This window comes from Macaca fascicularis, chromosome 14, assembly GCF_037993035.2.
Source record: "Macaca fascicularis isolate 582-1 chromosome 14, T2T-MFA8v1.1".
Taxonomy (NCBI): domain Eukaryota; kingdom Metazoa; phylum Chordata; class Mammalia; order Primates; family Cercopithecidae; genus Macaca; species Macaca fascicularis.
The window spans coordinates 55028119-55040588 of record NC_088388.1 but is presented as its reverse complement, the minus strand read 5'-3'; the positions used below and the strand labels follow the sequence as shown (position 1 = coordinate 55040588).

Below are 12470 nucleotides of genomic sequence, written 5' to 3'. Positions count from 1 at the left end.
AAAAAAAAAAAAAAATCCTTCATTGTCAAATGACTGATAGGATATGGCCCCTTTCTGTACCTTAGCATTCTAACCACATTCCACCAACCACGAAATAACTAACTGTAGGCTTGTTTGGATTTTAGCGTTCTAAGAAGGGAGGAGAGTTTGATGAATTTGTCAATGATGACACTGATGATGACCTACCTATATCCAAAAAGAAGAAGAGAAGAAAGGGTAGTGGCAGTGAACAAGAAGGTGAAGATGAGGAGGGTGGTGAGAGAAAGAAGAAAAAGAGGAGAAGGTAATGTCATCATTAATGTGTTTTAAGTAACCTCGTAAAAGTGGTGAAAGACCTTTTACCTTCTGAATCTTTTGATGTTTAGAATTTATGAACACTTGATCCAAACAGTGAAGCTTTTTGTGCCCCCACTTCCTACTTTAATCCTAAGATAGACCCCAGTACAAAATCCACTGAGTACCTGGGATTTCCATACATCTCCACAGCTTTCCTTCTAAGAGCTACAAGTTAGTCATAATTGCCTTTCTTGTGTCTCTAAATATTTATTGGAAAACTTGTGATTTAGAATAAGACCTGGATTGTGTCCACACTAACTGTGCATGTGCAATGTTGGAAAAATCACTAAGCTTCAGTTTCCTCTCTGTCGTTGGTAACAGCAATGCCTACTTCATGGTTTTTGCTCAATGCATAAGATGTGAATGTGTGTGAAAGCACCTTTAAAACCGCTCAGTGTTCTCTGCTGTTAAGATCAAGGATGCCCTACCCATTTCTTATGTGGAGGTGCCTCCTAAGCTAATTTGTCCTTCTCTTATTGTGCTATCCTGGAGTCCAGGAACCTCCATTCAGCTATCTTACCCCTAGACTGCCCTTCCCAACCCTTGGCCGACTGTATTTGGGAAAGAACCTGATAATTCATTAAGACACAGACTTGTGAAATTGAAGCTGTGGTGAGGATATTAGTAGCAGGCCTGGAATCAGTAGTTGGGAAAGAAGGAAGAGGAGGGGAAAGATGTTGAAGTCTGGAGCCTGTGTCTTTTCTCATGTTCTCTATCACTCCACCAAGTGCAAGATTCAAATGCAAATTAATGAGACCCCAGCAGTGACTAAATTAATCAGCAGACATTGCATAAATACATCATTTTACAGATTTCTGAGCCACGTGCAGCAAGAGTAAGTTATATCTTCTGCCCTTGAGGAGTGTACAGTATGATTGAGGACAGCACCCATATGGAAGAGGATTCAGAATGAATAATAATTTAATGGCAAAGTAGTCTGGAACTTTATAGGTAGGCTCTTGACAAACTCTTTTGGTGTTCACTATTTAAGACTTCCGAAGGGAGAAGAAGGATCTGATGATGATGAAACAGAAAATGGCCCCAAACAGAAAAAACGACGTCCACCAAGAGCAGAGAAGAAAAAGGCTGTAAGTTTATAGTACTGTGTTTTTCTGTCCCCTAGTAGACATGAAAGATTGCACTAGAATACATTCTTTCCTTGCAGCTTTCTCAAGCACGAATGCTTGTTTTCAAAGTTCATCAGTGGCTGTTTGATTGTATCATTGTAATGCAAACCCAATTTAACAAGATGGCCTAATGTAAGCGTCTTGACAAATCTATTATGTTTGACATTCTTTAGCCCAAGCCAGAACGTCTGCCTCCATCAATGAAGGGAAAAATAAAATCCAAAGCCATAATTTCATCAAGTGATGACTCTTCGGATGAAGATAAACTTAAAATTGCTGATGAAGGGTAGGATATTTTCTCTTTGTAAATTCTTCTCATGATGTAGATAAATCAAAAGTGATTACTAATCTGCCTGTCTATACTAGAAAAATATACTTTTCTTTTTTTTTATTTACAAATAATAAGAGGGGTGGGGACAGACTTGAAAATTGGAGGAAATAGATAACTGGGAGTGTTGCTGTGCCGAAATGTCTTCTCCGCAGCTTCTTAGAATCTGAGAGCTGGAAGAAAGTTTAACTTGTCATTTTGTCCTACTACATCTTTTCTCTCAAAGAAGAAAACCTTTTTTGAAATCTCATTTCTTCATAGATATTAGCTGAAATTTCCTAGATGACACCCTTCTAAATGAAATGTATCATTTTGCTGCCCTACTGTTGACATACTAAAAGTGTTACAGGTAGCCAAGTCCTGGTCATATGGAGATAGGCTATTTCTTTTTATTTATTTGTTTATTTATTTATTTATTTTTGAGATGGAATTTTGCTCTCGTTGCCCAGGCTGGAGTGCAATGGCACGATCTTGGCTCACCACAACCTCCACCTCCTGGGTCCAAGCGATTCTTCTGCCTCAGCCTCCCGAGTAGCTGGGATTACAGGCGTGCGCCACCACACCCGGCTAATTTTGTATTTTCAGTAGAGACAGGGTTTCTCCGTGTTGAGAGAGAGCCTATTTCTTGACTGTTTCCTCCCCTGTTGTGCAGTGGTAAGTCAACAGTACCTGCTCCGTGGAGGACTTATCCTAGACTCCTTCCGCGAGGCTCTTCTTTAGTTCGTGGCCCACCCAGTGAAGCATAAAATCATTTGTCCTAAACTTGCCCCTCAAGCTCAAGTTGTCCCCCATTTGGATTTCTCAACCAGGTCTCTTAATACTGTACTACACTGTGTTCTTCTGTAGCCATTGTTTTCATTTATTCATTCAACAGACATTTGAACATCCAGTGTGTGAGATAGTATAAGTGCTGGTAATACAGAGAGAAAAGATAGGCCCATAAATTCTCCAAGGAATTTCTGCTTCAGAGGCAGTGGAGAAGAACAGATAAACCAAAACCATGTTGTAGACTGGGTGCAGTGGCTCACACCTGTAATCCCAGCACTTTGAGAGGCCAAGGTAGGTGGATCACTTGAGGCCAGGAGTTTGAGACCAGCCTGGCCAACATGGCGAAACCCCATCCCTACTAAAAATACAAAAGTTAACCAGGCATGGTGGTGTGTTCCTGTAATCCCAGCTGCTAGGGAGGCTGAGGGACAAGAATCGCTTGAAACCAGGAGGCAGAGGTTGAAGTAAGCCGTGATGGCACCACTGCACTCCAGTCTGGGCGACAGAGTGAGACTTGTCAAAAACAACAACAACAACAAAAAACCCACATTATAGTTGGATTAATGTTATCGTGTAAATTTGCATTATTGCTCTCCAGGAGCCATACCTAGTCTTGAGTTTGGGTGATGGTAGGAGTTGTAAGAGATGTTTTTTTTCTAAAAGAAAGGGTGTTTGAGTTGAGTCTTAGAAGAATTGGGATTCCTGAGGCAGAGGTTAGCATGTTGAGGAGGCTAAGGCTTCTGGTGGAGATTGGACTCATATGGTGGTAATCTATAAAGAACCAGATTTGCAGTTCTGGCCAGGTGAGGTGGCTCACGCCTATAATCCCAGCACTTTGGGAGACTGAGGCAGGATGATCACTTGAGGCCAGAAGTTTGAGACTAGCCTGGGCAACACAGTGAGACTCCATCACTACAGAAATTTTATAAAAACAAAATAAACAAAAACAAAAAAGATCTGCAGTTCCCTTTTTCTCTGAAGGCACCGGCTGACACATCTGGATTGTTTTTCTGTAAAGCACTGTTTAGCCCTTGTCCCCATGGTGTTATCCAGGTCTGTTTAGAGACGTGCATGATCAGTGTAATGAAATACATGGTTTTCAAAGACTGAGCACTGTTAAATGTGTTGGCAGAAAGGTCCATTGTGAGATGCTGAGTGGCTTCCAAATCTGTACCTGAGGTCAAGGCCAAGTTTGTTTGAGCCACTTGCATCAATTAAGCTTTGTCCTGACCATCATAAAGTGTGTTTGCTTATTTGGTGAGATGGAATGGAGTGAATTGGATCCCAGGGAAGACCCACAGGTCTTTAATATGTATACAGAAAGAGAGTAATATATTTCACCTCCCTCACCGTTCCTAGACCGAACTCTGGGATTCAGTATTCCTTTATTGGAATATCTGTCATGAAAACCAGAACTAAGGAAGGTGCCAGAGAAGTGTGTCTGCTCCAAAGGAGCGGTCACAGTGGTTAAGGGAATGTTCTTTCCTCAGAGCCTCCAGGAGACCAAGACTCTGAGGGTGCTGCCACCATTCTAAGCATAAGCATGACTTCCCCTTTCCTTCACATATCAACTGAGAAGTAGAGGGGAGAGCTTGGGAGCAAAGGCAAATAAACCAAAGGGCCCCTTTAGCCCCAGTTCCCTATCTTGAGCAAGTCTGGTCATGGTGGAGGGGACCTAGTGCAGTAGCAAATCTTAGGACAGGAATAATGACCTCACTCTTCAGGTACCTATTAGCACCGATGGCAATAGGACAGGGAAATGTCCTTTGAAACCCTTTTCTGCCTTTGGAAAAGGGTTAATTCTTCAAAGTCTTCAAGCCAGTTGAGATCCTGGATTTCACCTTTGTTGCTGTTAATTTGCTTACAAAGATAAACAAATGTATCCCTTCCTTTTCATAATTTTATATATGAAATTGGGAAATGCTTCATTCTGATTAAAAGTGCCCAGTGAATCACCCTCCCGGTTTATATTTTGACTTATGGCTAAAGTGCCTTATCTTTTTTTCCTTTTTAAACCTTTTTGAATTGTGAAATATATCACATTTACAGAATAGTACACAAAACAAGTATCACAAAATGATACCTGTGTAACCACTACTTAGGTCAAGAAATAGAATATTAAATGCCCTTATGTTTTAAAAGTACATTCTCTGCTCATCAAGGCCCCAGTTAGCCAGAATCCTCAGCTTCTAACCAATGATCATCTTTGCCAGACATCCCAGGAACAGCAACAGCAACAGTGACTCAGACGAGGACGAACAGCGAAAGAAACGTGCCTCATCAGAGAGTGATTCTGATGAGAACCAGAACAAGTCTGGCAGCGAGGCCGGCAGTCCCCGGAGGCCACGAAGACAGCGGTCAGATCAGGACTCAGACAGTGACCAGCCATCCAGAAAGAGAAGGCCCTCTGGTTCTGAGCAGTCTGACAATGAATCTGTGCAGTCAGGGAGAAGCCGCTCAGGAGTTTCTGAGAACGACTCTCGCCCAGCTTCTCCAAGTGCCGAATCAGACCACGAATCAGAGAGAGGATCTGATAATGAGGGTTCTGGCCAAGGCTCTGGAAATGAATCGGAACCAGAGGGATCCAACAATGAGGCCTCAGATAGAGGCTCAGAACATGGGTCAGATGATAGTGACTAGGTTTTATTTCATCAATAAGCTTCATCTCTGGAGGAGACTTTTTTAATATATGAAAGCTGTGATAAAAATGTTTCAGATGTTTAGTCAATTGTGAAATTTTTCTTAAGGCAATTTTCTTTTCTATCAGTTTGTATATTACTAAGCCCCAAGAGACATTTCCTGTGCTAGAGTCCAATATTTGAGTCTCTTGTGCAAATGAGACTATTCTTTGTGGTACAATTCCACCTATCATATGTGAAAACTGCAGTAAAAATAAACCCAGATGCTAAATCATTCCTACAAAGGTTTGACTGAAACTGTGGCAGATGGCTCATCTTTATATGTTAAGCAGCATACTCTTTTGATTTTTATTGCAATCTTTTACCAAGTGGTGCACAAACTTGGTATTGATGTCTTTATTCCGTTTTGAGTTTAGATTGAGAATATTTTATTTTCTGAAGGCAGAGATATCTACTGTATAATTGCACCAAAGTACATTTGAAAGGAAGGTTTTCAATAGTGTAATACTGCAGCGATGTAGATAAAATCACAAATATATAATTTGTTAGGTTGAATAAGGTGTGGAAAATGCTTTTCTGTTAGTAGAATGCAAAAACCTACCTAAGCCACGTAATAAATTCTTTTACCAACTTTTATGGGTAATTTTGTGTCTTTTTTGTTTTGATATATTTGTGCATGGCAGTTTAGCAGAAATTATGCAAATATTTGAAAAATCCTACATTAAGCCTCAAGACTTATAATTCTTATAGATTTGTGGAGTGTTTATTTTAAAGATGCAAGAAAACAAAGGTACCAGCATGTATTTTTATTTTCAGTAATTAACAAGAGTAACATTTTAATGTAGCAGTTTGTAAGAGCTTTAATTATTGTATTCAACAAGTAGTATTAAATGTGCTATATTAGCCATTGAAGTGAGAATGCAGAGATAAAGTTCCCTTCTTGTCTTCAGAAATTGAGTAAAGATAAATTTATTGCCCGTGTGACGTGAGAAATAGGGTGGTGATGTTTGCACAGGTTGTGGGAGCAAAAAGGAGGTTGGAGGAAGCAGTGAAGACAAGGTTTCTTGAAGGACAGGAGCCCTGAGATGACTCAGCCTGAGCCAGGGCTCCTGCCTGTACCTCAGGATCAGTCTCCCATTTCTTAGTGGAGTTGGTGTCAGCAGGAGCAGGCAGCATAGATAATGGGCCTAGTGCAGTGGCTCGTGCCTGTAATCCCACCATTTTGGGAGGCTGAGGCAGGAAGATTGCTTGAGGCCAGGAGTTTGAGACCCTCCCTGAGCAACCTAGCAAGGCCCAATCTCTACAGAAAAATTTAAAAATTAGCCAGGCGCTGTGGTATGCACCTATAGTCCCAGCTACTTGGGAGGCTGAGGCAAGAGGACTGCTTGAGCCCAGCAGTTCTAGGTTACAGTGAACCGGGATTGTACCATTGCACTCAGCCTGGGTAACAGAGCTGAGAGCAGAGATACTGGAACCCAGGAGTCCGGGACTGGAATCTCACTTCATGACACTAACCAGCCATGTGACTTTGGGCAAGTTACTTCCCCTAGATAGGCCACGTGCCTCATCTAAATCAAACCATTTCTCCACTGTTAATCTTGAAAGCCTCAGTTCAGTGTCACAATTAGAGAATAAGACTTGCATTGTCTTTGATGTTCATTTGGAACTAGACCAAGCAGCACAATTAGAGCTATTTAATTAAAAAATAAATTTTGTTGAAATTTACACAAGAAAAAACATTATTCTGAATCCGAAGCTTTAAACCCTTTCCCCACTGAAATTACTTAACAGTCTTTTTAAGCAGACTATCCCATTATAGCAAAAGACTATATACCCAACTCAGGAATGTTGTGAGGATGATGAGTTAAGGTAGGTTAAATGATGAATGCACTGTAAATTCCCAATAAAATTATGCATGTGATTGAATTGGTTCTGAATGTTTGGCACCATTCATCAAGCTTGGCTTGTTTAGCCTAAGTGGGGACTAGGTCAGTTACTCTTTCACAGGTCATCCTTTAAAAAATTCTTCCTAGTTCCCTTTGAGAAAAATATTTTGAATCTCCAGGAAATGTGATTTTCCTGGAGCTTTTAAAGTATCCCTTGTTTTGGTTCCACTAATGAACAATTTCCATCCCTGGGAGTGTAATTAGCCAAAACAGGCAAGAAAGACCTTTTAAAGGATAATAATATCATCTCCTCAAACTGGAATTTGGAGCCTATGATCAGTGCAGCTTTTGTCGCAGGGGTAGTTTCTGATGCTCTGGTCTTTTGGGTGTGTTAGGAAGTATGGGCTGGTGGCAGCGCTTCCTGTAATGGCATTATGGGCCCAGGAAAGGCTATGTGCTACAGGCAAATCAAATGCGTCTAGACTGCAGTGCATCCTCCGATTTGGGCCCGAGCAAATGAGACTGCAGCTAGAGGCAGAGATTCTCACTTTGGATCAGCCCCTAATGATAGGAAGGCTGCCCTGGCTCCTAGTTTGACTTTGACACTCACTTGATGTGACAAAATGCTTCACTTTTCAGCCTCAGTATCCCTATCTATAAAATAGGTTGTTTATGATCCTTTTAACATTCTGGGGGCTTTCTCAATTATTTTATTCATTTATTTATTTATTTATTTATTTTTGAGACAGAGTCTTGCTCTCATGCCAGGCTGGAGTGCAGTGGTATGAGCTTGGCTCCCTGCAACCTTCACCTAACTGGGTTCAAGCAATTCTCCTGCCTCAGCCTCCCAAGTAGCTGGCATTACAGGCGCTGGTCACCACGCCTAGCTAATTTCTGTATTTTTAATAGAGACAGGGTTTCGCCATGCAGGCCAGGCTGGTTTTGAACCCTGACCTCAGGCGATCCGCCCAGCTCAGCCTCCCAAAGTGCCGGGGTTACAGATGTGAGCCACCGCGCCCAGCCCAAATAATTTTAAATACGGTGTCTCTACCTCAACTGCATTATTCACTTGAGGTGTTTCTAGTAATTGAAAATCTTTTCTGCTATTTTAAGCCTAATTTCTTATAGACACATATATTTTTGCTTATGAAATACATTTATTTGGGCTAGGTGTGGTGGCTCATGCCAGTAATCCTAGCACTTTGGGAGGCTGAGGTAGGAGGATTACTTGAGGCCAGGAGTTCAAGACCAGCCTGGGCAACAGAATGACACCCTGTCTCATTTTTTTAAAAATACATATATATATATATATGTATGTAATTTTTTTTTTTTTTTCTTTTTTGAGATGGATTTTTACTCTTGTTGCCCAGGCTGGAGCGCAATGGCTCTATCTTGGCTCACCGCAACCTCTGCCTCCCGGGTTCAAGCGATTCTCCTGCCTCAGCTTCTGGAGTAGCTGGGATTACAGGCATGTGCCACCATGCCTGGCTAATTTTGTATTTTTAGTAGAGACAGGGTTTCTCCATGTTGGTTAGGCTGGTCTCAAACTCCCAACCCGAAGTGATCCGCCCACCTCAGCCTCCCAAAGTGCTGGGATTATAGGCATGAGCCACCGCACCCAGCAAAAACAATTAAAAAAAATTTATAAAGAAGTATATTTATTTGGCTCTTGTCGTTTGCTGTTTTTTTGTTTTGTCTTTGTTTTTGTTTTTTTGAGACAGAGTCTCACTCTGTCGCCCAGGCTGGAGTGCAGTGGCACAATCTTGGCTCACCAACCTCCACCTCCCAGGTTAAAGCGATTCTCCTGCCTCAGCCTCCTGAGTAGCTGGGACTACAGGCACATGCCACCATGCCCGGTTAATTTTTGTATTTTTAGTAGAGACGGGGTTTCGCCATGTTGGCCAGGCTGGCCTTGAACTCCTGACCTCATGTGATCCACTTGCCTCGGCTTCCCAAAGTATTGGGATTACAGGCGTGAGCCACTGTGACTGTCCCCTTTTGCTGTTCTTTATTCTGCTTTACAGCAGAAGTATTTTGATAACTTTTTTTTTCATTTTAAAAACTGAGTTCTGGAAAATATCTCAATTTTTGTGCATATGCCTTGATACAGCTGATCAATTCTGGGTTGCCACTGCTCTAACACTCTGGAGGGCAAGTATATTTGTTCATGAAGTCCACAGCTAAATAGTGAAAAGAACACTTATTAGCAAGGCATGTGGGGCTGGCTTTTCAGGTGTCTTCTGCAGAAGTCACTCAAGTTGTGAATTTACCTTCTTTTTAATTGTGTCTCCTAAACAGACCTCAATCCCGTGGGTTCGTTCCCCAGGGTGTTTTCCAGGACATGCTAGTTCCAAAAGATACTCCTTAAAAAAGAGTTCTACAGTCAAGTTAGTTAGGAAAATGCTATAACAATTAGGAAGTTTTGGTGACAATTCACAGAAAACGCTGTTTCAAACTGATTTAGCAAGAAGGAAAGGCCAGATACGGTGGTTCACGCCTGTAATCCCAGCACTTTGGGAGGCTGAGGTGGGTGGATCACCTGAGCTCAGGAGTCCGAGACCAACCTGGCCAACATAGTGAAACCCCGTCTCTACTAAAAATACAAAAATTAGCAGGGCGTGGTGGTGCACGCCTGTAATCCCAGCTACTCAGGAGGCTGAGGCATGAGAATCACTTGAAACCAGGAGATAGAGGTTGCAGTGAGCTGAGATCTTGCCACTGCTGTCTACCCTAGGCAGCAGAGATTCTGTCTCCAAAAAAAAAAAAAAAAAAAAAAAAGGAAAGATAATTGTATCCTATAACTGGACATCTGGGGGGATTGCTGAAAGGAAGCTAAGTTCAAACAGAAGGTTCAGTATTATGAAAGACTCAGTTTTATTCATGCTTTTTATCATGCGTATAGAAGAGTATATGATGTAATAAATATAAATACCTCTATATCCCTACCAGAGGCTTCCTGGGTGCCCTTTCCCAGTTGTACCCCTCTCCTTTCCCATATATGCTATGTTTGAGCAAAGTGTTTAAACCTGTCTGGGGGTTTAGCCCTCTTCTGACGATGTAGGTCATAATTTGAACATTGGTATCATTGTGTGTTACCGTAGAAAGTGAGGCGTCAGGCTCCTTGCCTCTGCCCTGCGTGACCCCTTAGTGTTGATTGAAATGATCTATTTATTCCCACCAGACCATGAGCTTGAGGACAGAGCTTATAGTGTTTCCATCTATTTTCCAGGGGCCAATCATAAAGTTTGGCAAGAAGTGGATGCTAATTTATATTTTGAATATAAATTTTTAAAACTGAATTAACTAAACATGGAGGCTGTGGAAAGGATTGGACTGTCTGCTCTGAGGCCTCTGGCAGCTCCATCCTGCTCTTCTAGCATGTGTTTTAACAAATTCATTTTGTGGAACTCAGGTTTCCACTTGCACACAGTGGTAGCATGTGGCATGAGTCCAGGTCCCCTTCACAGACGCGGCCACAGCAGATGCACTGCCAGACTCTCCACGTGGCTGGAAATGGTCAGGCTGCTGTTTCTTACAAATCATCCTCATGCCCACCAGATTTTGTTCTCATTTTGACAATTGTGAAGGCATTGAATGTCCGTCTAACTACTCAAAGATCACTACTCTTGAGCATAATCTCAATAAATGAACGTGTAGGTTTGTCTTGAGTCCCAGACAGGGGGGAATGTCTGTGATATTATCTTCTCCAGAGGGGGATCAATGCCAAAACCTTTGTTCTCTTCTGAACTGCTTTGAAACAATACTGTTCTTTGAAACAATACTGTTTTGATCTCCCATGGGAGCTGCTGCTCCGATTTCCTTAACTGAAAAGAAGTGGCGACTTCATTTCCTGCCTTAGCCCGCTGTGGATTGTCCTGGCCTGCATGTGTGTGCCTGTGCCTAGGTGCAGAGACGCTCCTTAATTATCTCACCTCCTGCTGCTTCCAGCTTGGAGTGGAAGCTAAAGCTATCAGGCCAAGGAGGTGGGAGAAGGGAGCACCACCATATTCCTTGGCTAGAAGCAACTGTGAGGGACAAATGCTGGGGCTAATTTAATGAATTTAAAACCTTGTTTCCACAGCCTGCAACCTTCTTGTTGAACTCTGGCATGGGAACTATGCACTATATGCACTATGCACTATAATTTCTGAAATTATAGAAATTTCAGAACTTGGGTTCCCACCCTTTTGATCCTCTAGGAAGACTTGGGACCCTCCCTTCTGGAATCTCATATTGCAAACAGCTGATCTTGTTCAAAACCCCTTTCAAGGCAGCTCAGAAGTTCTCAGTAGTCACCTGAGCTGCCAGTGTGCTCCCCATGTCAGCTGTGGTGTGGCTGGTAGGCCCTTGTTCCTGTGGCAGGGATGACAAATGCCTTATAGTTATTTGGCTCTAGACAATGGGGTTGGAGCATGAGGAAAGGGTTGGCCTTTGCAAAGAGCTGAGTCCCTTCATCCACACAAAAGGAAATCATGGGTCAGTGCAATTATTGGCAAGTCAGTAGCTTAGATGGTAGGAAGATATAGGGGATGGAGTTGCTTCTCAATGAAGTGGACGCTGAGGCCCAGGGTTACCGTGGCTGGGAAGGCAGTACAGTCCTTGGTGGTCAGCAATGGGGCCTGGGCAGATTAGGTTGGATATCAGGGCTCGTCAGATTTTAATGGGCTAATCACCTACAGTTTCTCATTCAGTGAGTCAGGAGTGAGACCAGACATTCTGCATTTCTAACCGGCTTTCAGGTGAAACGAAGCCAAAGACTACACTTTGAGCCGGGAGGTTGTATAGCATTACAAATGTGCCCTTTCTGGGAGAACACCTTCAATTTTCCTTTCACTGAGGCTTAAAAGCCTGACAAAGCAATTTCATCAGCTAGGGGTGGGGTGTGGAGAAGCGGATGTTACCAGGGGAAGGAGGAATGAATGAGAGGAGGTTAGGGAGGAGACGATGTGAAACGGCTGTTGTGGAAAGCGGGAAGGTGAGCATACCAGGGAGGTGGTGAAGTCCAACGGCACAAATTTTTTTTTTTTTTATACTTTAAGTTCTAAGGTACATGTGCACAACATGCAGGTTTGTTACATATGTATACATGTGCCATGTTGGTGTGCTGCAACCATTAACTCGTCATTTACGTTAGGTATCTCTCCTAATGCTATCCCTCCCCACTGCCCCTTCCCCACAATAGGCCCCGGTGTGTGATGTTCCCCTTCTTGTGTCCAAGTGATCTCATTGTTCAATTCCCACCTATGAGTGAGAACATGCGGTGTTTGGTTTTCTGTTCTTGCGATAGTTTGCTGAGAATAATGGTTTCCAGCTGCATCCATGTCCCTACAAAGGACACAAACTCATCCTTTTTTATGGCTGCATAGTATTCCATGGTGTATATGTG

The 12470-nt window shown here is 42.5% G+C and overlaps 1 protein-coding gene across 2 annotated transcripts in view; it reads left to right on the top strand.

The window, feature by feature from the left end:
* Nucleotides 1-5832, top strand: part of CTR9 (CTR9 homolog, Paf1/RNA polymerase II complex component) — a 28408-nt gene extending 22576 nt beyond the window's left edge. The window contains exons 22-25 of one of the 2 annotated variants that reach the window (XM_005578612.4): nucleotides 126-283; nucleotides 1328-1424; nucleotides 1637-1749; nucleotides 4773-5832. In XM_005578612.4, coding sequence (XP_005578669.1) covers nucleotides 126-283; nucleotides 1328-1424; nucleotides 1637-1749; nucleotides 4773-5199 — 795 coding nt within the window. In that variant the 3' untranslated portion in view covers nucleotides 5200-5832. Of the gene's footprint in view, nucleotides 1-125; nucleotides 284-1147; nucleotides 1282-1327; nucleotides 1425-1636; nucleotides 1750-4772 lie in introns of those variants that run through there. The other variant, XM_045371487.3, reaches the window with a different exon arrangement.
* Nucleotides 5833-12470: the final 6638 nt, after the last annotated feature.